The 20,623-nt window shown below is 40.7% G+C and overlaps 1 protein-coding gene across 1 annotated transcript; it reads left to right on the top strand.

Moving 5' to 3' along the window:
* The first annotated feature begins 1,717 nt into the window (after positions 1-1,717).
* On the top strand, positions 1,718-16,557 carry LOC110988835 (ketimine reductase mu-crystallin-like). Its single transcript, XM_022252719.2, has 9 exons — positions 1,718-1,833; positions 5,064-5,273; positions 8,218-8,368; positions 9,392-9,454; positions 9,806-9,907; positions 11,859-12,036; positions 12,778-12,899; positions 14,007-14,091; positions 14,957-16,557. The coding sequence occupies exons 1-9, from the start codon at positions 1,769-1,771 to the stop codon at positions 15,019-15,021; spliced, it is 1,041 nt and encodes a 346-aa protein (XP_022108411.1). The 5' UTR covers positions 1,718-1,768; the 3' UTR covers positions 15,022-16,557.
* Positions 16,558-20,623: the final 4,066 nt, after the last annotated feature.

Genomic DNA, 20,623 nt, shown 5'->3' with positions numbered 1-20,623 from the left:
AAGAATTTCCAACTCACCGGAAAAAATGAATTGAGCCGTGTTACCAGGCTTAGAGATATCGAGCTTCTGGTTTGCTTTTCAGCTCATTTATCGACGAATCGTCCTTACAATCTTTGGTAGATGAGATATATAGATTCAAATTTCTGGTCAAATATTGTTGGAACTTGTTGAAAAGATGACCGACATTTAGGTTTGAATCATTTTCTTCCTGTTGAGACACCGTGTTTTCGCGGCAACCCAGAACAAAGTTAACGTACGGTGAAACCAATAACTCTTATATCATGCACGCATCGATACACATCCATAAAAGAAAAATGGAGGCGATTCCAGATGTGGATACAATTAGCAAGCCATGAATAGAATAAGGCATTCATGAATCCAGGGAGTTTAATTGAGGCCACACCACCGAATGAAACTTCATGTTGCAGAAGTTTTCTGAGAAACACTTTTCTGCATCATTATTCAATTCAGTGTGTGAAAAGTTAAAATATGACATCCTTTTCAGTTAAAGTGTATTGAACAGCATACGGAATTTAAAGTGGAGCTGCAATGGATGTTTGTTAGGCAATCTTTCTGCAACCTCATACGTTTCAAGATATAAAAACTCTTTTACATTCCTGTTTGGATAAATGCATTGGAAGAGGGCATTATTAAAATGTTTAAAATTATCCATGCTTTCCTGGAAGACTTGGAGTACTCTTACTCTGATCTCATCTAGGGAAGACATGGTTCGATGCAAAGGTTTTTCAAATAAAGGGGTGAACCCAGAATTTACTTTACTGAAAACATTTCTATGCACATCAATAACAATGAATGAGCAAAGAAAAGAAAATTTAGTCCTGCAAAATCTACAAAAATGCTGGACATTTTGTGTACAAACCAATGTAACATTTAGGCTTTCTTCCTGCATGGGATGGCATTTTAGCTTTGCTCATAAAGATGGAACTACTCATTCGTATAAAAACCAAAAAGGCTGAAAAACACCCTTTGAAATAGTGAAACAAGTTGGAAATAAGTTTACTTAGACACACAGGGTTTTGGGTTTTTTTTTTAGACATTTTAAGGGTTTGTAATCAAAAACATTGATTGGAGCTCTCCTTTAATCATTTATTTTCTGTGGTTTTTCAGACAACTGAGGGTGCTGTTGCTGTGATAATCAATTAGGGAAAACACAGTTCTTTCGGTGAACCCAAACTTTGCTCATAGCTAATTGCCATGTATTCAATAAAAATTGTGAACCAATCACCGAAGAAAAGAGACAGTAGCAAAATGTCAAAATTCCAGGTATATAGATAGGATGCAACATTCTGATGTTTTCTCCCTAAAATGACATCACATTGTGGTCATAAAGATGACAATTCTCATGTATATCAAAACCAAAAAGGCACCGAATACATTTCGAAATCACAAAAATTGAAAAGGAGGTATTAAAACTGAAATCAGAGGTACAGGGTAGTAGGCCTACTTAGTTTTAACATGGAAGAATAAAACACGTTTTCCTCCATGGTTTTTAAAAGTGTGTTGCAAAAATAAAGAAATGTGCATGAATTCTTTTTATTCGGACCATATAGGCCAACAGGTAACTCATTTGCATGGTGAAGATGAAATGTTAAATTCTGTTCGGATTTCAGCTTTCACCTCTTGAAGCTTCATTATTTGCTCATGGAGCAAATGTCAGATTATTTTTATCTGATCGGTGCAAACTTTGCAAGCTGGTGTGAATAAACCACGAGTGCACATTTAATTGAGACGCCCCCTTGTGATAACAATGGCTGCTCGGAGGCTCGGTAACATTCGTGGACAGCTTTTCTTGTCTGGCTCACGGTTCTCAAGGTAATTTCTTTTCTATTGCATTTGGATGAAAGCCCAGCTTCCAACTTTTAGCTAAGAGAATATATGGACATCACTAAATTTGCCTTGCAGTTGATTAGTACCTACCAGAGAGCGGTAACATTTCCTAGAAGGTCAAATTTAGCACTGAAATTTTGAACCATTTATTTTGAAAACACTGAATTTTTAGACCAGTCTCATACATGTACATGTAGCATGCATGTAGGTTTGTACTCGGGGTGTACGCCAAGTGATGTCCGGAGTTAAACATGGTTAAATGGACCTCTTTCCAAGTTTTATCCTAGTAAAGGAACGGTACTTGTGTAAACGTCAGGATAGTAGAAATGTAGACTTTCCCAACTTCCCTTGTGATTTTGGAAATTGTAACGTCGGTGACGGATGGGCCTACCCCCCCCCCGAACTGCAGAGTCCGACGTCTGCCCCGCCATGGAGGAAGGAACTCAAGCGTTGATGTTTTTACTTGTTGCATGTAGGCCTACACCTCTGTTACTGAAGAACAGAGTGAACAATAACTAGGTGAAGTGGAAATGGGGCGAAGTGGAAATGGGGCGAAGTGGTTAGGGGCGAAGTGGAAATGGGGCGAAGTGGAAATGGGACAAAGTGGCAATGGTGCGAAGAGGAAATGGGGCGAAGTGGCATGGGGCGAAGTGGGAATGGGGTGAAGTGGTTAGGGGCGAAGTGGTAAGGGGCGAAGTGGAAATGGGACAAAGTGGAAATGGGGCGAAGAGGAAATGGAGCGAAGTGGGAATGGGGTGAAGTGGTTAGGGGCAAAGTGGCAATGGTGCGAAGAGGAAATGGGGCGAAGTGGCATGGGGCGAAGAGGAAATGGGGCGAAGTGGTTAGGGGCGAAGTGGCCAAGGGGCAAAGTGGAAATGGGACGAAGTGGCAATGGTGCGAAGAGGAAATGGGGCGAAGTGGCATGGGGCGAAGAGGAAATGGGGCGAAGTGGTTAGGGGCGAAGTGGAAATGGGACAAAGTGGTTAGGGGCGAAGTGGAAATGGGGCGAAGAGGAAATGGGGCAAAGTGGCATGGGGCGAAGTGGGAATGGGGTGAAGTGGTTAGGGGCGAAGTGGGAATGGGGCGAAGTGGCATGGGGCCGGGGCGAAGTGGGAATGGGGCGAAGAGAAAAAGGGGGCGAAGGGGAAATGTACATGTAGCATGCATGTAGGTTTGTACTCAGGGTGTACGCCAAGTGATGTCCGGAGTTAAACATGGTTAAATGGACCTCTTTCCAAGTTTTATCCTAGTAAAGGAACGGTACTTGTGTAAACGTCAGGACAGTAGAAATGTAGACTTTCCCAACTTCCCTTGTGATTTTGGAAATTGTAACGTCGGTGACGGATGGGCCTACCCCCCCCCGAACTGCAGAGTCCGACGTCTGCCCCGCCATGGAGGAAGGAACTCAAGCGTTGATGTTTTTACTTGTTGCATGTAGGCCTACACCTCTGTTACTGAAGAACAGAGTGAACAATAACAAGGTGAAGTGGAAATGGGGCGAAGTGGTTAGGGGCGAAGTGGAAATGGGGCGAAGTGGTTAGGGGCGAAGTGGAAATGGGGCGAAGTGGAAATGGGACAAAGTGGCAATGGTGCGAAGAGGAAATGGGGCGAAGTGGCATGGGGCGAAGTGGGAATGGGGTGAAGTGGTTAGGGGCGAAGTGGTAAGGGGCGAAGTGGAAATGGGATGAAGTGGGAATGGGGCGAAGTGGAAATGGGACGAAGTGGTTAGGGGCGAAGGGGAAATGGGACAAAGTGGCAATGGTGCGAAGAGAAAATGGGGCGAAGTGGCATGGGGCGAAGTGGCAATGGGGTGAAGTGGTTAGGGGCGAAGTGGCAATGGGGCGAAGGGGAAATGGGGTGAAGTGGCAATGGGGCGAAGGGGAAATGGGGCGAAGAGAAAATGGGGCGAAGTGGCATGGGGCGAAGAGAAAATGGGGCGAAGGGGAAATGGGGCGAAGTGGTTAGGGGCAAAGTGGGAATGGGGTGAAGTGGTTAGGGGCAAAGTGGTTAGGGGGGAGGTGGAAATGGGGCGAAGAGGAAATGGGGCAAAGTGGCATGGGGCGAAGTGGGTATGGGGTGAAGTGGTTAGGGGCGAAGTGGCAATGGGGCCAAGTGGCATGGGGCCGGGGCGAAGTGGGAATGGGGCGAAGAGAAAATGGGGCGAAGGGGAAATGGGGCGAAGTGGCAATGGGGCAAAGAGGAAATGGGGCGAAGTGACCGACACCCCATGGGATGAGGTACGCCTAGGCCCTAACACTTATTTGTTCCATAAGGGCTGATTCATACTCACTGCATTTGCACATATGCATCACGTAATGTGAATGCCGCATTCGATGTTCATACTTTCATCTTTTCTCAAGTCTGTGCTGCGCGTGTGACTGTGCATATCAGACAAAAGTTGAAAAATTTCAATTTTTCCGATACATTTTGTGCGTTCGCGGTAATGTATCCATTATTGTCACAAACTGTGTACAAGGGAGCACAATTTCATTATGCGTTGAGCTTTCCTTCATGCACTGCAGACACTTCAAAGTAGACCTTCGCGCTGCCTACACAGCAAATATTCAGCGAGTATGCATGCATGCATGCATGCCTAACGTTAGACTGGAATTCCAGTGAACTAAGTCAAGCCCCTTTGAAAACAATGTAAAATCAATGTTCAGCGCTCACTAAGGTGCAAGCCGACATTAAGCTACTCGAGTTTCTCAAAGTCAAACGAAAATCAAACAATTGCCTTGACCCTTTCCGTACTGTAGCCTAGTAGGCTTTGACGGACATCCGGGACTTTTGTAAAGTGGTGGGTAGCAACCAGACAGCTCCGATGAAAACAACTTACTTGAATTGCTTGCACATGTTCTTTCTTCAGTAAAGTGTCCCCCATCCAACCGAAGATGACCATGCCTGACATTGTTAACAGTTGGGCATGCGTTAACTTGGTACTGATCAAAGTTGAAATGCTCAGTGGACACAGCTGCCTTGGGAACACATCCTGGCCTTTACGTAATGCTAAAGGTCTCTTGCCACATGGAGTCGCATTCATTTCTAATATCTTTTTGAAATGATTTAACTGCCCTCTTTAAATAATAAAGTGAAGTATCAGGAGTTGTACATGTTTGTTCGCCTAGCACCCCTTCCCCCAAAAAGAACGAATTAAATTTCTGTGAACACATTGGTATGTCCTAGCTAAATTTGAATATTCACTTGTTCACTATCAGCACTACCGTCAAAGGTAATACCACCTCAGCTGTCATGTCTTCCAGTTCATCGTCCATCCCGTTTATCAGCTCTGAAGAGGCAGAGAAGGCGCTGACCTACAATGAACTGATCCCTACAATAGAACAAGCCCTTGGAGATTACTCCAGTGGGGAGGAAGGGGGCGTAGTCCAGCCTCTACGCTCAGTCTTTCCAGTCAAGAAACAAGATGGGTAATGGTGGAAACTGTGAATGATATCGTGTTAATAGCTGTGACAGGTGCACAGATACCAACCATGTGTGACATTTCCTGGTTCTAATCTTGAAGAGCTTTATTACACCCAAACCATGGCAAATTCCAAACCCGTTGGTTGCAAAAAAATTTACATTAATTAATGCTCATGTTGTTTCATTGAAAGAATGCAAGAGATGCAACAAAAGTCTTTTAATCCGAGTGATCCTTTATGCCTCTTCTACAAAAAGTCTAAGTGTTACAAAATGCTCCTTGACGTCATGGAAAGACGAGTAAATGAAATGAGTGCAGAAAACAAGAACCCTTCAGGTGTGATATTTTTCTTAACATACATGTATGAAGAGTTGGTGTGCGCCCTCTAGATTGATAAACAAAGCTAACAGAATAATGTGCCCATATCAGATTCTTGGTTGCCCATGTCTTACAAAAACATGGGTATCACTTTCCATTGGTTTCATGCAGTTAGAAAACACTTGCAAAATTCTCCCTTTTCTCCCACTACACATTGACAAGTTTTAACTGGAGTTTTGATCATGATTTCTTGAATTGTTAGTATTCATTTCGCTACGGATCACCCTAACCCGAAAATGCCTCTGAAGTGGTTTTTCAGAGATGGGAAAGCACTGTGTGGACCTTTGTAAGTCCACATAGTGTCTGCTTACCCTATAATATGTGGACTTCTTTTGCACGGAAGTCCACGCTCTGTATGTAACGCTTAAAGGTAAATTGAAAACATTTAGTTCACGTGGAGTATTTCAAAATAACAATAAATACGTAACCATTTCAAACACATCATAAATTCAATGTTTACCCCATTAATTGTGACCCCAAAATGAATGAACAGATCCTGCATGATTGCACACAGTACATGCAATATCGCAATCGACCACGTTGTGTTCGATGGACATGTAGCTTGGCCCACAGGCAGACACTGTCTTGGTTCAAGGTAGAAATGAAAAGACACAGTCCTACCGTGTATTTCTTGAATTGAGACAGTGTTTGCCTGTGGGCCAAGCTACATCGAAGACAACGTGGTCTATTGCAAGCGTGGAAGCATGTGATTCTGCATGTACTGTGTGCAATCATGCAATGTACATGTACACTGTATGTGTAGGCGGTCTGCCGATGACGTCATCGACTCAGCCTGGGAGCACGAGCAGCCAAAAGGGAATTTTTTGTGGGCGGGGAAATGCAGGATCTTTTTAGTCATTTTGGGTCACAATAAATAGAGTAAACATTGAATTTATGATATTTTTGAAATGGCTACTTATTTATTGTTATTTTGAAATACTTCACGTGAACTAAATGTTTTCAGTTTCTGTTAACCTTTAAACAATCACACACACATGCTATACTCAATTTTAATTGCAAGACATTTTACTATAAATGCTTAATACGTTGAGTTTTCAGATCTTTCCAACACAGTATGATATTGAAAAGCAAAAATGCTTAGCAGCTACGTAAGCTACACTTTTTCTGACAAGCATTACTCTGATAGTAACAGCGTGAATCAAATGCAGTTTAAGTCTTGATCTCCAATCCATATATAACACAAAACAAAGTCAAGGGGACCAGTCATAAAAGCCTCATTTCCCCTGTGGTTAGAAATGTCTGCAAATGTTTCAACTCTCAAAAATATTGAATACTTGTCAGCAGGTATGCAGGCCGTCGTTGCAATGAAGGAGTAGAATATGTCACGTTCTTACAAAGTTGTTATACCCTTTTGCAGTCAAAAGTGGACTGAACAAAAATCCAACTGTCACTTTTGATATTCCAATGGATGTTGAGTTTTATTTTAAAACAGAAATCACTCTCAGGTTTTAATCCAGTGACATCTTCCACACTGATGCCAATGAAGAATAGGTAGTGGTAGTAATAGGTAGTAAACTTACAACAGCCTAGTAAAAATAGGCTTGGCCGAGATGGGGCACAAGGTACAGAAAAACATTTGAATGAAATAAACTTACAACAGCCTAGTAAAAATAGGCTTGGCCGAGATGGGGCGCAAGGTACAGAAAAACATTTAAATGAAATAAACTTACAACAGCCTAGTAAAAATAGGCTTGGCCGAGATGGGGCACAAGGTACAGAAACACATTTAAATGAAATAAACTTACAACAGCCTAGTAAAAATAGGCTTGGCCGAGATGGGGCACAAGGTACAGAAAAACATTTGAATGAAATAAACTTACAACAGCCTAGTAAAAATAGGCTTGGCCGAGATGGGGCACAAGGTACAGAAACACATTTAAATGAAATAAACTTACAACAGCCTAGTAAAAATAGGCTTGGCCGAGATGGGGCACAAGGTACAGAAAAACATTTAAATGAAATAAACTTACAACAGCCTAGTAAAAATAGGCTTGGCCGAGATGGGGCGCAAGGTACATAAAAACATAGAAATGAAATAAACTTACAACCTCCACAAGTACTTTGACAACGAAACTCAAGTTGCAGAAATACAAGCCATCTTGGCAATCCAAAAAGTAAACTAAATTAACTCAGAAACATATGTTGCTCCTCTTAGCACCCAACTGCAAATCCTCAACATGCAAATGTGTGTGCTACTTGTACTAAAATGTCCAGTAATTTTTTATTGAAGGGAATGCAGTGAAGTGACCCTGCCTTGTCAACACGGCAAAATATGTGATTCAAATGCAAATAATACCTGTTAGTTAGGAATCACTCAACGTTAACCCTCCTGACCAACCCTTGAAAAGACCAGGCCAGCAACCAGCAGTCAATGGACTTAAAGGACTAGCTTACAATAAATGTGTATGTTGCAGCTGACTTTACAAGCAAATGACATTCCTAGTTTACACAGTAGAATATCAGCTTGGGAAACTAATATTAAATGACTTTCCAACAGGTAAAAGTGATTTTCATGACACTATATTGAAATAATGTCTAATTTGCCTTTGTAGGCTCTTCCTTGCTATGCCGGCGTACAGTGAAAAGCAAGGTGGACTGGCCTGCAAGTTGCTGACTCTTTTTCCCAAGAATGAAAACACCAAGTTTCCAGTTCTTCAAGGCACCATTGCCCTGTTTGATGCAGATAACGGTTCCTTGAAAGCAGTACGTAAATAAGCCGACAAATTCCACTGGTCCCATTGTGATGAATGTTTCCATTTCTGTGAGGGAGTCATTCAAACTCAGACATGTTACAGCATCTTCCAACCGGGAACCAGGAACATTCATAGAGCATTTTGAATCATACATGGCTGTTTCCCAGTTAATGTGCACTTAGACACTTATTCCCAGATTGTCAAACTGTGCTGGTAACACGAAGCAGCTCTATCAAAATGGGACTTTTTGAGTATTCAAAGATAGAGCTGTAATATCAGAACTTCAATCAAGCGTCAAATATTTGAATTTATTTGTTGAATCAACCATTTGCAGGTGAGTGCACAGAAACAGAAACGGCATTTTGAAGCTTTACTTAAAGGTAGCTGTTGGATTGACACATTCAGGCCAATTGGCTACATCTGCTGTGACTTAATGAGCAGCCCTATTATGGCCCCATTGTAACATTTACATTAGCAACTCAAAGGGTTGCGGCAGTCAATTTGTGTTAACAGAGACCTTCAACATGCACCATTTGGTCTCGGGTAACTTTAATTTCAACTTTTGGTTCACTGTTTCAAAGGGTACTTTTCTACATGTTTTATTTTTATGCAAATGAGTATTCCATATTCATGAGCAAAACTGTCATGTCATCTCTGGAAGAAGCCTATTGGTTTGTACACAAAAAAATTCTGCATTTTTGTAAATTTTACCTGACTGGGTTTTCTCTTCTTTGCTGATTCAGTGTTGTTTATGTGCATAGCATTAAGCAAGTGCCAGTCCCTTTCTCAGAAAAACTTTCAGTAAGTAAATTCTAGGTTCACAATTTGAACAGAAAAGCCTGCACTACATGTATGTCTCCCCCTGTGTTTCATATTTCTCAAAATATGGAGGGCCTGACGTTTCAATCCTAGCAGAATCTTTCTCGTTTTTGCATTTGTGATTTGTATTTTAGATCATTGTAGTCATTGTAGTCAGTAAGCAGTTTTGTCTTACATACTTTACCTTTGTGTTTCATATTTGTTTGATAATCAGATCTTGGATGGGGAGGCCATTACTGGCATGAGGACTGCTGCTGCATCAGCCGTTGCTACCAAGGTAATTACCTGTGACTGTATGCATCAATCTCCCTGAGAACTCGCCTGACCTTTAAAGGGCAAGAGACCATTTTGTCCAAAATTACATAGAAACTGGTAGATAACCAACTCAGATTTTGACCCAACATTAAAATAACTTCTCAGGGGGCCATGTAATCTCACTACAGATTTGAGCTCCCAATTTTAGTGATAACTGATATGTAATTCCTTGAAGCAATACCCCCCCTTTTCTGTCACTGTCAGTTGCAGTATGCGAACTGCAAAACTTTAATTTTGTCATGGTGGTGTTCCAAGGGAAGAGGGAAATCCTTTTCTGTATCTTACCATATTTTCTTTCATTCGTTGTCGTCAGTACTTAGCCCCAGAGGGAAGCAAGATCCTAGCCATTTTGGGGGCGGGGCTCCAAGCTAAAACCCACCTGGAAGCACTGAGGCACGTCATCCAATTCAAAGAAGTAAGTACAAACGGACAGTGTTGGAGTACTCGTACTTGAACTGGAGTACCAAGTACTTAGCCCTTCCTCAATCGTAAGTACTCAAAAGAAACTAGTACTCAGTATGTACTTGTAATTTTGTACTAGAACTCGTCCCTAAACTTACAAATTGTACTCTGTTAACTTGATCCCAGTCGTGCAGTACTCAAAAAGAAATTGGGATTTTTTTTATATTAAACTTTGACCAAAAATTTCACATTATGTAAGGTACACGTTACAAGTATCTATATTTGTCAACTCTAAATTGAGTATTCTTGAATGGGTGTCGGCACTGGACAGCGTTTGCAGTATCGCGGTGTCCATGTTTTTTTACTAACAATGCAAATTTCCATAATTTTTTAGTTGTACAATGTTCTCAGATGTACTCTATTATCTTTACTTGTACTCGGCCCGTACTTGGACTCTGAAAAACTCAGATTTTTGGCCCAACATTGTGTGTACTCAGAAAACTCGGTACTCAAGTTTTGGTACCTGACTAGATCACGGCAAAAAGATACTCAGCTGAAATCAACCTCTGCTGAGTGGGGCATGCAGGTAGTTCGTTCTGACTAGGCATACCCCCTCACCATCAAAGAAGACAGGTTGCTGAAACAAATTTCAGCTTTGCGCATGATGCTTAGGCAATCACTGTGCATTCCAACAGAAACTGGACACGTGCATGGCAGTGTTTTTGTCCCACCAAAGGCCTATTGCTTTGATGCAAAAATGTGCTGTCTCTAGTTCTTGCATGGAGTGGACAATAAAATAACCACTGTTTCCAATCGTACAGGTGCATTTACTAGTACAAGAGGAATGAAAAAAAATCAGTGGCAAAGTCTTTCAAAAGGAAACATGCATCAGATTTCACACGCTGGACAGATAAAGCATACACTTTAAATGGCTTGCAAGATTTGAAGGTCAATAGGGTAGAAAAGATTGAAATCTTTATGACCTCTCAGTGTGTGCTTAGTAATGCTTTGGTTCCTTGCTATCAACAAGTGTTTATAGCTAGGTTCAAACTGCAACTTGTGTAAAGCAAATTATGTGCTGTCTTGTTTGCTGACGATAGCTACTTAACATCTTAATGGTAATTCTACAGGTTGTAAGTTCAAATCAACCCTATGTGGATACAGTATATGTTCTTAAGCAAGACACTTTGCCACAAGCTACTTTCGGCCCCATCAAGGGAGCACATGGATACCTGTGGTGGTTGAGATTTTTTCTCGTGTTTGAATTTCTGTTTGCTCTGAAATGAGAGCATTGATTGCCAAGGGAACTAAAACGGTCTGAGGAATATTGTATAAGCCCGATGAGCAGGAGTAATAACCGGGTCCAGGTTGCACCTTGACTTTATTTCCCTGAAGTTTGTTGTGCATGAAAGATACTGTCCATCATTTGTTCATTATGTTCTTTTGAGGCAAAAAAATTACTCAATCTAAAGAAGGCTGCCTAAGACCAAACCTGATGAAGTTTTGGCTGAGTAATTCTGTACTTTCAGAGATTTCAGATTAAAAGTTTTTGAGTCATGTTTTGAATTACACATTAATTCAGTGTGCGGTACATGTTCTCACATTCACTCCAATGCAGCTATGCGATGATACGCACTGAACCGACGAATCATAGCAACTAGATGCACTTGTATATCATGTCAATGTTTGTGCACTTCTAGTGGCAATTTGTCTAGAAATGCATCTTCTGACGCATCAGTGGAAATGGCCAACTTTCATTGTTTTCTTAAAACATGACAGCTTACCCAAAAAAAAATGCCACAGGGAGCTTCGTCCCATAACCGTCTTTTAACTGAGTATGCTTATCAACAATAATTTGTCAGTAACGTTTTTGGATAACTTTATGGATAGACTGTACGTTGAACACAATTCATTTTCAAATTCTAGCCCTGTTTATTGTGTTTCATTATCCACTTCTTAACTAGGTCCGTATTTGGAATCGAACCTATTCCAAAGCTCAAGCCTTTGCGGCCAAGTACGGCTGCATCGCGTGTAAGACTGGGGAAGAGGCAGTGAAAGATGCTGATGTCATTGCCACGGTAACAGGCACTTCCACCCCCATCCTTCAAAATGGCTGGGTCAAAGATGGAGCGCATATCAACTGTGAGTTACAGTTACAAACCATTTTCCCTTGTATTCAGTTGAACTTGTCAACATGGAGGATATGAGTGGAACTGGTCCACTGAAACTTGCTATGCTTTGAATAAATGACCTGTTCGAAGCTAAACTTGTCTAGTTCTGCCCTCTTTTGTATTTAAGTTAGACTTGGCAATATTGCAGAAGGAGAAGGCATTATTTTTCAAGGCATTTTGGCCAGCAAAAGGCCAAGAGGTTGGAGTTGTGACATTACCTTGTTTTCAGCTTTGTTTTACTCTGGCTGGCTCCCAGTAAGAGTAACTGACAGTAAGGCTTGATCTGTTACATACTAGTCTAAAGTTTTGTCTATCTGCACAATATTTCGTACCCTCAGCAGTAAGCAGTGTTTTATCATTTGACTGACAGACCCCTAGTGCATTGTTTTGTCACACAGCCATGCTCAAGTCCATTTCTCTCACAGACAAGTACCATGTTTGTGCACATTCTGTGGATAATTGGCCACACATTTGCGCACATTCTGTGGATAATTGGCCACACATTTTTGTCTTTACATATCAAGCAATATATCCAGCAATGTGTTCTTCAGTTTCCAAAACAAGTCGAACCAATGTTGTTGGCAGTTCCTTCACAGTTTTTGGCAATCATTTTGGCAACCTTGACGGTAACCAATCACAAAAGGGGAAACAAGTGAACCTGTGGTGTCCATACTCAGATTAAAGACTTCACAATCCATCCACCTTTGTGCAGGTGTGGGTGCACCTACACCAACTCAACAGGAGCTTGATCCTGTTCTTGTGCGTCGCTCCGTTATCTACGCAGACAGCAAGGAAGCTGCTCTAAATGAATCTGGAGATGTCATCATCACCAAGGTAAGTCATGCGAGAGGAATCTGATCAGTCATTTGGTGTTGGAGGATGCCCAAACATGATCTGGCTATCATACAAAGGCTTAGCTAACAGACAGAAAGGTCCAGAGTGCCTTAGATCACCTCCAGCGCATGTCTAAATACACTATTCTCCCACTTATTTTGTGCGCACACAACATCCGAAAAGTTTGTGGCCTGTGTTCTGGACTTGAACTTGGCCGCTGTATACGACCTGTTGGGTAGTAAATATCCCTCCATGGGCACTTTCTGGAGAGTTCAAAAATATGAGGCTGCAATGAATATTGTACAAATACTGTCGGAAATCTGAATGACTTGCAAATCAGTATGCATGGTATTTGGCTGTCATATCATGCAATCATGGCAAATGGTTACAAAGTAAATCCAAGGATTTCATTCCTTTGCACCACCAACAGGTTACCTTAGAGGATTTTGAAAATTACTGGATTCGGCTTAGACTTTGGTTTTGCTGGTTCCAGCTATTTTGAAGGAGCGTTCAAAACCACATGTTCAAGCTCTGACTGGTACCAGCAAAACTGAAGTCTAAGCCGAATCCACTTGTTTCAAAAATGCTCAGAGAGAGTTTTGAGAGACAGTGCATCCTGGGGAAAATGGTTGACTTGGGTGCACGCTTTTTTGCACAAGGACACTAAAGAATTTTGTATCTATATTGACACATTTAATTTAGGTCAGAATTTTGGTTTGCAAGTTATGCGCTTGTTTACAGGTCTCCAATATGTATGCGTAATGTAAACAGTGAACAAAAGATGGCTTTTACGCAGGAATATAGATCTATTAAAGATGTCACCTCTGAAATAGGAAAGTGGCCCACTGAAGGCAACGTATGTTGGCTTACTTTATTACCACTCCTGTAGTCAGAATGAATTTTTCCCTTACCCCTTGCCTGTTAAATATCAACTGTCCTGAACCCCTTGATTAATTTTACACATCCAGGAGGTGGGGGTTATCGACAGACATTCAGTCTGTTTGCCTTGAGGAACGCAGAACCTTTTATGGATCCTGGAAGGAGGTTAATTACACTGCCCCATTTATGCAGTGTTATACAGTCATTATCAAACTATTTCTGTTGAAGGCTGAAGTCTTCGGGGAGATTGGAGAGGTAGTCTTGGGCAAACTAAAAGCCAGGAAAAATGAGACAACAATCTTCAAATCTTTGGGTAAGAAATAAGATTCATTTCATTTCATTGAAGGTTTGGGGCTAGAGGCTAGGGGTAATATTGCGAATGTTTTTGAAGTGTAGCCAGAATTGTGATTCATTTACTGGAGGTGGGTAACATGAAGTTGGGGTCTCAATTCCTTCAAGGAAAGTTAACCGCTATCCCATCCCTCCCACACAACCACGTAGGACTTCATTTTCTAATGACCATCTTCACATTTTATGTTGGTTGTTTGAGAATTTGTGTGGTTTGTTCTTTTTCCCGTCTTATTAACTTGGATTATGTCATCTTTTGATTAAAGGACTGAAAACTTGGATGTTTGTTAAACATATTGAGGGCTTATTTTGAGTCCATAAAACTTCAACCATGGAGGTATAAACTTGATTGGAAGTATCATACAAGAAACTTAATTCTTCATACAAGCCCCCAAAACAGAAAATATCTGTATATGGCTGTTACTTTCTGCTATGCCACATTGCTGCATAGCAGAATTCTTACTCTGTGTTATTCAAATTATTGACAAAATAATTTTGCTGAGTGTGCGGTCCTTAATGCTCTTGCACATGTCCAAATTCTCATGGAAAAATTTATTCTGAGGGAAGCTGTTTTCCAGGTATTTTTAAAACATCCATTGCATGACATGCCATATGATATGTGAAACTAGGTTGCAAAATCCAATTTCAAATCAAAGAATGGAACTTTTTACACAGAATGTAATACACTCACCATGTTCCGTGAACCAATGAAATGAAAGCATGTAAATTTTGACATCATTCAGCATTTAATTACCCCATTGGAAATTGCTCTCATCAGTTGTAAATCTGATATGCAGAATTTGGATGACCTTCATCATTTTCTTGTATAGGGATGGCTCTTGAAGACGTGGTTGCTGCCAAACTGGTGCATAGTAAGCTACATGGTGGAAAGTAAGCCATAAAAGGTTGTCACAATTTCAACCTCAAACGCAAAATTACATTCAGCATTGAGCTTCACTGCTCTGCATTAACAATTCCTATGTGGTGACTTGGTGTCAAATGTTTAATAATTAAGATTTTATACATGTATATGTATATGGAAAACAAAGATAGATTAATGCCAACTATGCAAAATACCATGAAATCTGTGTGATTTACTCTAAACGTCGAGTGTTAAGGGTGACTACTGGCACATGTATGATGCTGAGGCCACATCTGTTAATTGTCTACCATTGCTTGCCCATCAATGTAATCACATGTCTAACAAGTGACCATTGCAGACCAAATTGTGTTTGGAAAACTTGATGCACATTTGATGTACAATCAGGATACTTGGATTATGATAGGGCAGAGTGAAGCCAACAAGAAGTCAGCGATGATGTGAATTTAGAGATGTATTCAACTTTTGAAAGCACATTGCAAATAATTGCAGAAATGTCACAAATTTGTGCTTGCATATGCCTCTGCACAATGCATATAAGTGCGATCTGGTGCTAATTCAAAACTTAAGAAGAAAATATTAAAATTTTACAAATTTGTAAGGAGTAAATGAAATATTATGATGCAGGTTATTAACCTTTACCCCCCAAATTAATAATACTTCTGAAATATTTTGTAAGTTCAAGGAAGGAAGACGTTATCCAGCCACTGTTACTTTACATGAGGTTTCACACATGTATTCACTGAAAGTTTAAGCTTAGAGAAACCGCCACTGATTTCCTTTACAGTGGAGGATTTTGGATTTAGGATTCAGGAGTGTTTTCCTGTCAAAATGCCCATTGAGCTAGTGATAAGACAACTTTGCTATGACTGATTTTGAAATAAGTATAAGTCCAAATTGACTGGCGCTTACAACGGCAAGTGAGCTAGTGATAAGACAACTTTGCTGTGACTGATTTTGAAATAAGCGTAAGTCCAAATGGACTGGTGCTTACAACGGCAACCTCTTCTCATAGACACTCAAATTATTTCCAGGAGAAATGCCATCTTTTTGCTGCATAGTGCCCTTGTCTGGAAGGTCTTTACTCTTTCAAATTCCAAAAAGAGCTTAAAACTACTAAAACACGGTTAAACCAACATTTTGGATGAAGACTTCACATCATACACATGTAACTTGAAATCTCTGATGGCATTTTGTAGATATGGTAATTTGCATGGTGAATCAAGGCCTTCTTGAAGGGGTTGATTAAAACGTCAACACCTCTAGAGACCAAAACATTTAGTACAGAGGCCTGAAGGAATGAAAGCAGTAAAAAACAAGTCTAAAAATGCTTTCATTTTGCTTTGCTTTGCCATTAATTTTGTTCCTTCCCCCCCCCCATTTTTGGGGAGGGGTGGTGTTCTGTTTTCGCTGTGCAATCAGAAATATTAAAACAAAGAAAAGACAAGCAGTCCATTCAAATGTTCTATACTTCAGTATTTTGCTTCATCTGGTAATGTATTGAATACAGACTTACTCAGAAATAAAAAGAAATTGAAACAAATCAAAGAATTTGGTTGGTTTGTTTTTTTGTAGTGGCTCTTAACCGATACCAGTAACAAGTCATTTTATTGAAACTGGAAACCTAAATAGCGCCCTCTTGTGGTTTGAGTGTAGCAAGTCCCTCGACAATACTGCAACAGAGGATCTGAACCACCTCAACTCCATGGGCTGAGTGCGTGTTCATTCACTAGCCCCTGGTCATGTTGAATACGAAAATGATGCTGACTGGCTATTCAGGATGAATAAACATAAATGTAAAAACCTGAATCGCTTGTGTATTTCAAAAGCTGCACACTTGCACCCACGTATTCTCCTGCACGTAACACATGTGTAAATCTTCATTGCACGTTAACACACTGACTAAAGTCGTAATTTAATTATCCCAACTGGTGGGATGTTTAAATGATACAATACCAAAGGTTTGATCGCACAAAGCATGGTGGAAACCAACATGGTGCAGCAAGATTGTACCCATGGGAATGAGGTTGGGATCTGTATGCCTTGAAAGTAGCATAATGCATGTCATGTGCACTGCAACAGTGCACGTATGGACAGCTGAGGTATTCAAGATTCCTTTAATGCTGTTCCTGTCATATTTAGGTCAGCGTGAATGGTGTGCCGTGTATCAACAATTTTACAACCTGTCCAATTGCCCACCCTTAGTTACAGTGAGCAATGACTGTCCTTCAGTATGATTGGAAAAGAGAGGGTGGGGTTGTAAAAAGATTCAATGGGGCGTGTTGCTGTAGTCCCATCAATCTCTCTGATACCTGCCTATGGTGTGGAGTTCAGCATAAATTCAACTATTCTACTGGGAAATTACTTCCACACAATTCAGAAGTAATGACCTGTAACTTATCTATCGCTGCCATGGCTTTGGTTCAGATCACTGCACTGGTTTGTGTTAGGCACTTGCAAACTCACGATGAAGCAAACATGTTATCAAGGATCCACTCAAAGCAAGAAAACAGTCAAGTTGAAAACAGGATTAAAAGAGGCATTTTTGGTGTTAAGCAGATTTTGTATGTCTGAACATTTGTCCGTAATGCATTGCATGTAATAGCTCTGGCTCTTGTTCCCAGACCAAACCATGAAGGGTCCTCACCAATGTGACCAATTCACTGTATCCCAGTGGAAAGCGCACAAACTGCCAGTTATTTCAAATATTCAGATCAGACTAGTTGATAATTTTGAATAAAGAATCTCCCCATTTTTACTAACCTTCAGCTGGGTTTCTCAAGCCACAGATAGCATGCCAACCTGTGGCTTTATACCACACTGCTGGGGACTGTAGTGTCTCGTCCAGCGACCTGTCCACCTGTCATGAGGACAGGCAAAAACAAATTTTGGACCAGTGGGTTTTGCTTTTCATAATTGACAACCCCCATTTTTTTACAGAAATTCTGAACACCAGTGATAAAGTCATCACATTTCCTTCCAAAATATAGGATAGAGTGGAAATATAGCCTCAGATAGCACCAAATGATGTCAATTTCCAATTTTTTTCTGGGAGAGGACAGACAGTTTAAATTGAAGCTTGGCTAGGGGAGTACAGGCAAAATGTTTCAAGCCTAGATCAAACCCTGCAATCTACGTCCTCAATTTTAGCCTGCCTCCAAATTATGGGTTGGAAAAGCTCTTCAAATTACCTCCTCAATCCAAGGCAACTAAACTTAAGCTACACAGACAATTAGTTCTGGATCAGGTTTTTCCAAGTAATGAGAACCTTTGTTGGACTTATTCAAGTTGTTGGAAAGGTACCACAACGAAGACACTAAAAAAAAGCAGAAACCTTGATATGCAGTTACTGGAATGTCTGAGTGATTGACAGAATGAGCAGACGTGCTGATGAGAAAAGGCACCCTTGGGTAACCGCATCTGCCTCTGGGGGCACTGGCGTGAAGGTGCTTTGAGTGATTGAATCTTTAGACCTTGATGAATGTCCCTGGTAGTCAGTGGCTGTTGGCAAAAAAAGGCCCTTCTCTGCTTGGTTTTCAAGGAAAGTGTGAGGACCTCCACTTTGGGTGTCCTTGTTTGATCCAAGTCCCCCTACTTGGGTCTGGGATACATCCTCCAAGGATATCGGTCATTCTAAAACTTCCATGTCCTGTTGACTAATAGTATTAACCATTGTATGAAGGTAAGAGCCACTTTTCGGTTTACCAGGTGCTTTTTGGTTGCTGATTTTATTTTGTGTAAAACTATTGAGCTATGTTAGCTAGGAGTTAATGAGGTCTAAATGAAAATGCATAGCATGTATTTGATTCAGTATCTAGCATGAGTTATAAGTGTCTCATCTACATGCATAGCCACCTGTCCAGCTGTTACAATATGTGGACAAAAATTACTCAGGACCAGCAGTTTTTGCTTGTACCAAATTTACAAACCGCAATTTATTTCACAAATCCTTAATACTTGAAAAGACTATTTCATCCAATGCATTGGGTGCAGTGGGAACATAGGCTTAGATAGCACTAAGGGCTACCAGTTTCACAAACCCTGCTGAGTGTGGACAGGCAGTTGGTAACCTTGCCAGGGAAAAGACAACCTGAGATGAAACCATGGCATGAGTCCACTTTTAAAATAGACGACTTGTGGCTGGTTGGATGGTTTTATTGGTTGGCTTACTTTAATTTCGGGGTAATTCTCCACTAAACACTAAGTGGAAGAGCACTTATGTCAAAAATTGGGCAGGAGTTTATGTCAACTTGTTTTCATCAAGTGTTAACACATACAACACTTTGATTTAAAAATAAGTTAAAAATTTGTTTTACAAGTGCCAAAAATGTTAAAGTGCAAGAAATAGACCTCGTATGTGATTGATGAAAGTAAAACTATTCTGTCTCATTGTAGTTAGCCTTATTTAGTGTAGTTGAAATAAAAATTGATCTGGGATTAGTGTCTTCCTCACTGCAGTTTGTCAACACAAAAGTTTTACTGGGGCTCACCTGTATATGCATAGAGCATGAAAGGCATGCAGCTGCATGCATGATGCAGATTCTCAGTGAGAACTGATCAGCAGATAAACTTGATTTGGGGGTGAAAATACTTGAATCTTGAATGAAGATGGAGAAAACGTCATGATTGACTTCCCTACATGTTGAAGGCAACAAAACAGTCTGAGGTATTGTCAACTTTAACCTCTTCTCACCTCAATGTTTGTAATCATCACCTGCCCCTGGAGATTACAATGAAATGTATCCCTAAACATTACCCTCCCCAGCCCTCATTCATCCAGGGGTCACTACTTTTAACCTCAGCAGGGGGCAAGCCTATGTTTGTAACAGTCTCTGCATTACATTCACTCAATTAGGTGCACTGTATGCAAATGCTTCTATATAAAGACAAGAGAGGTAACCTAATGCTGGCCCCGATCCTTTGCCAGCCACAAATAGAAAGTGTTGTTATTGATCATGGTGTAGGTTTAGGAGGTGGAGTAACTGACACTAACACCCAGGGATCTGAGGATGGTGTGACCTTGTGGTCTGGCCATCCTCTGCAGTGGACTTGAGGATAAGTTCTCATGCGTTCTGTCCACAAACTTGCATTGTCAAAGCTGTACTTGTGGAATGTAACTGGCCGAGTTTTGACTTATCTGTAAGTTGGTGATAAGGAAACCAGTGTCCCTGCGCAAATGGAAAAACTTATGTGGACGATGTATAGATCACATGACAGCTACATGCACACTTGAAGAAAAAAAATAAATAGTTGCATGTACTGACCTGACTTGCACCAAGTCTACCCCTGCAAGTCTTGCCAAAATATTTTTGATGTACTTAGGATGTGGTTGTAGTGTAGGGGGATTCTTTCCCTTGAGTCAGAATAATAAATTCATGTATTGATATCGAGTGAGATCGTACATGCAGTACAGTTAAATATTTTAATCAATGCCGGAATTTACCTTTTTTAATTCACTCACCCTGAGAAAAAATCAAAGGAGTATGTTTTTGATATTTGATGCAAGGGATCCTGTTTAAAAGCTTGGTTTTTGTATAAATAACGTGTTCTTTTATGTACATAATGTGGCACAATTTGTTCACATATTGCTTTTTGGCACCATTAAAATAAAAACAGT

The sequence above is a fragment of the Acanthaster planci genome, linkage group LG07, assembly GCF_054643075.1.
Source record: "Acanthaster planci isolate LZ-2023a linkage group LG07, COTS_SCS, whole genome shotgun sequence".
Lineage (NCBI taxonomy): Eukaryota > Metazoa > Echinodermata > Asteroidea > Valvatida > Acanthasteridae > Acanthaster > Acanthaster planci.
The sequence above is the reverse complement of the archived record's forward strand: the minus strand, read 5'-3'. Positions and strand labels throughout refer to the sequence as shown.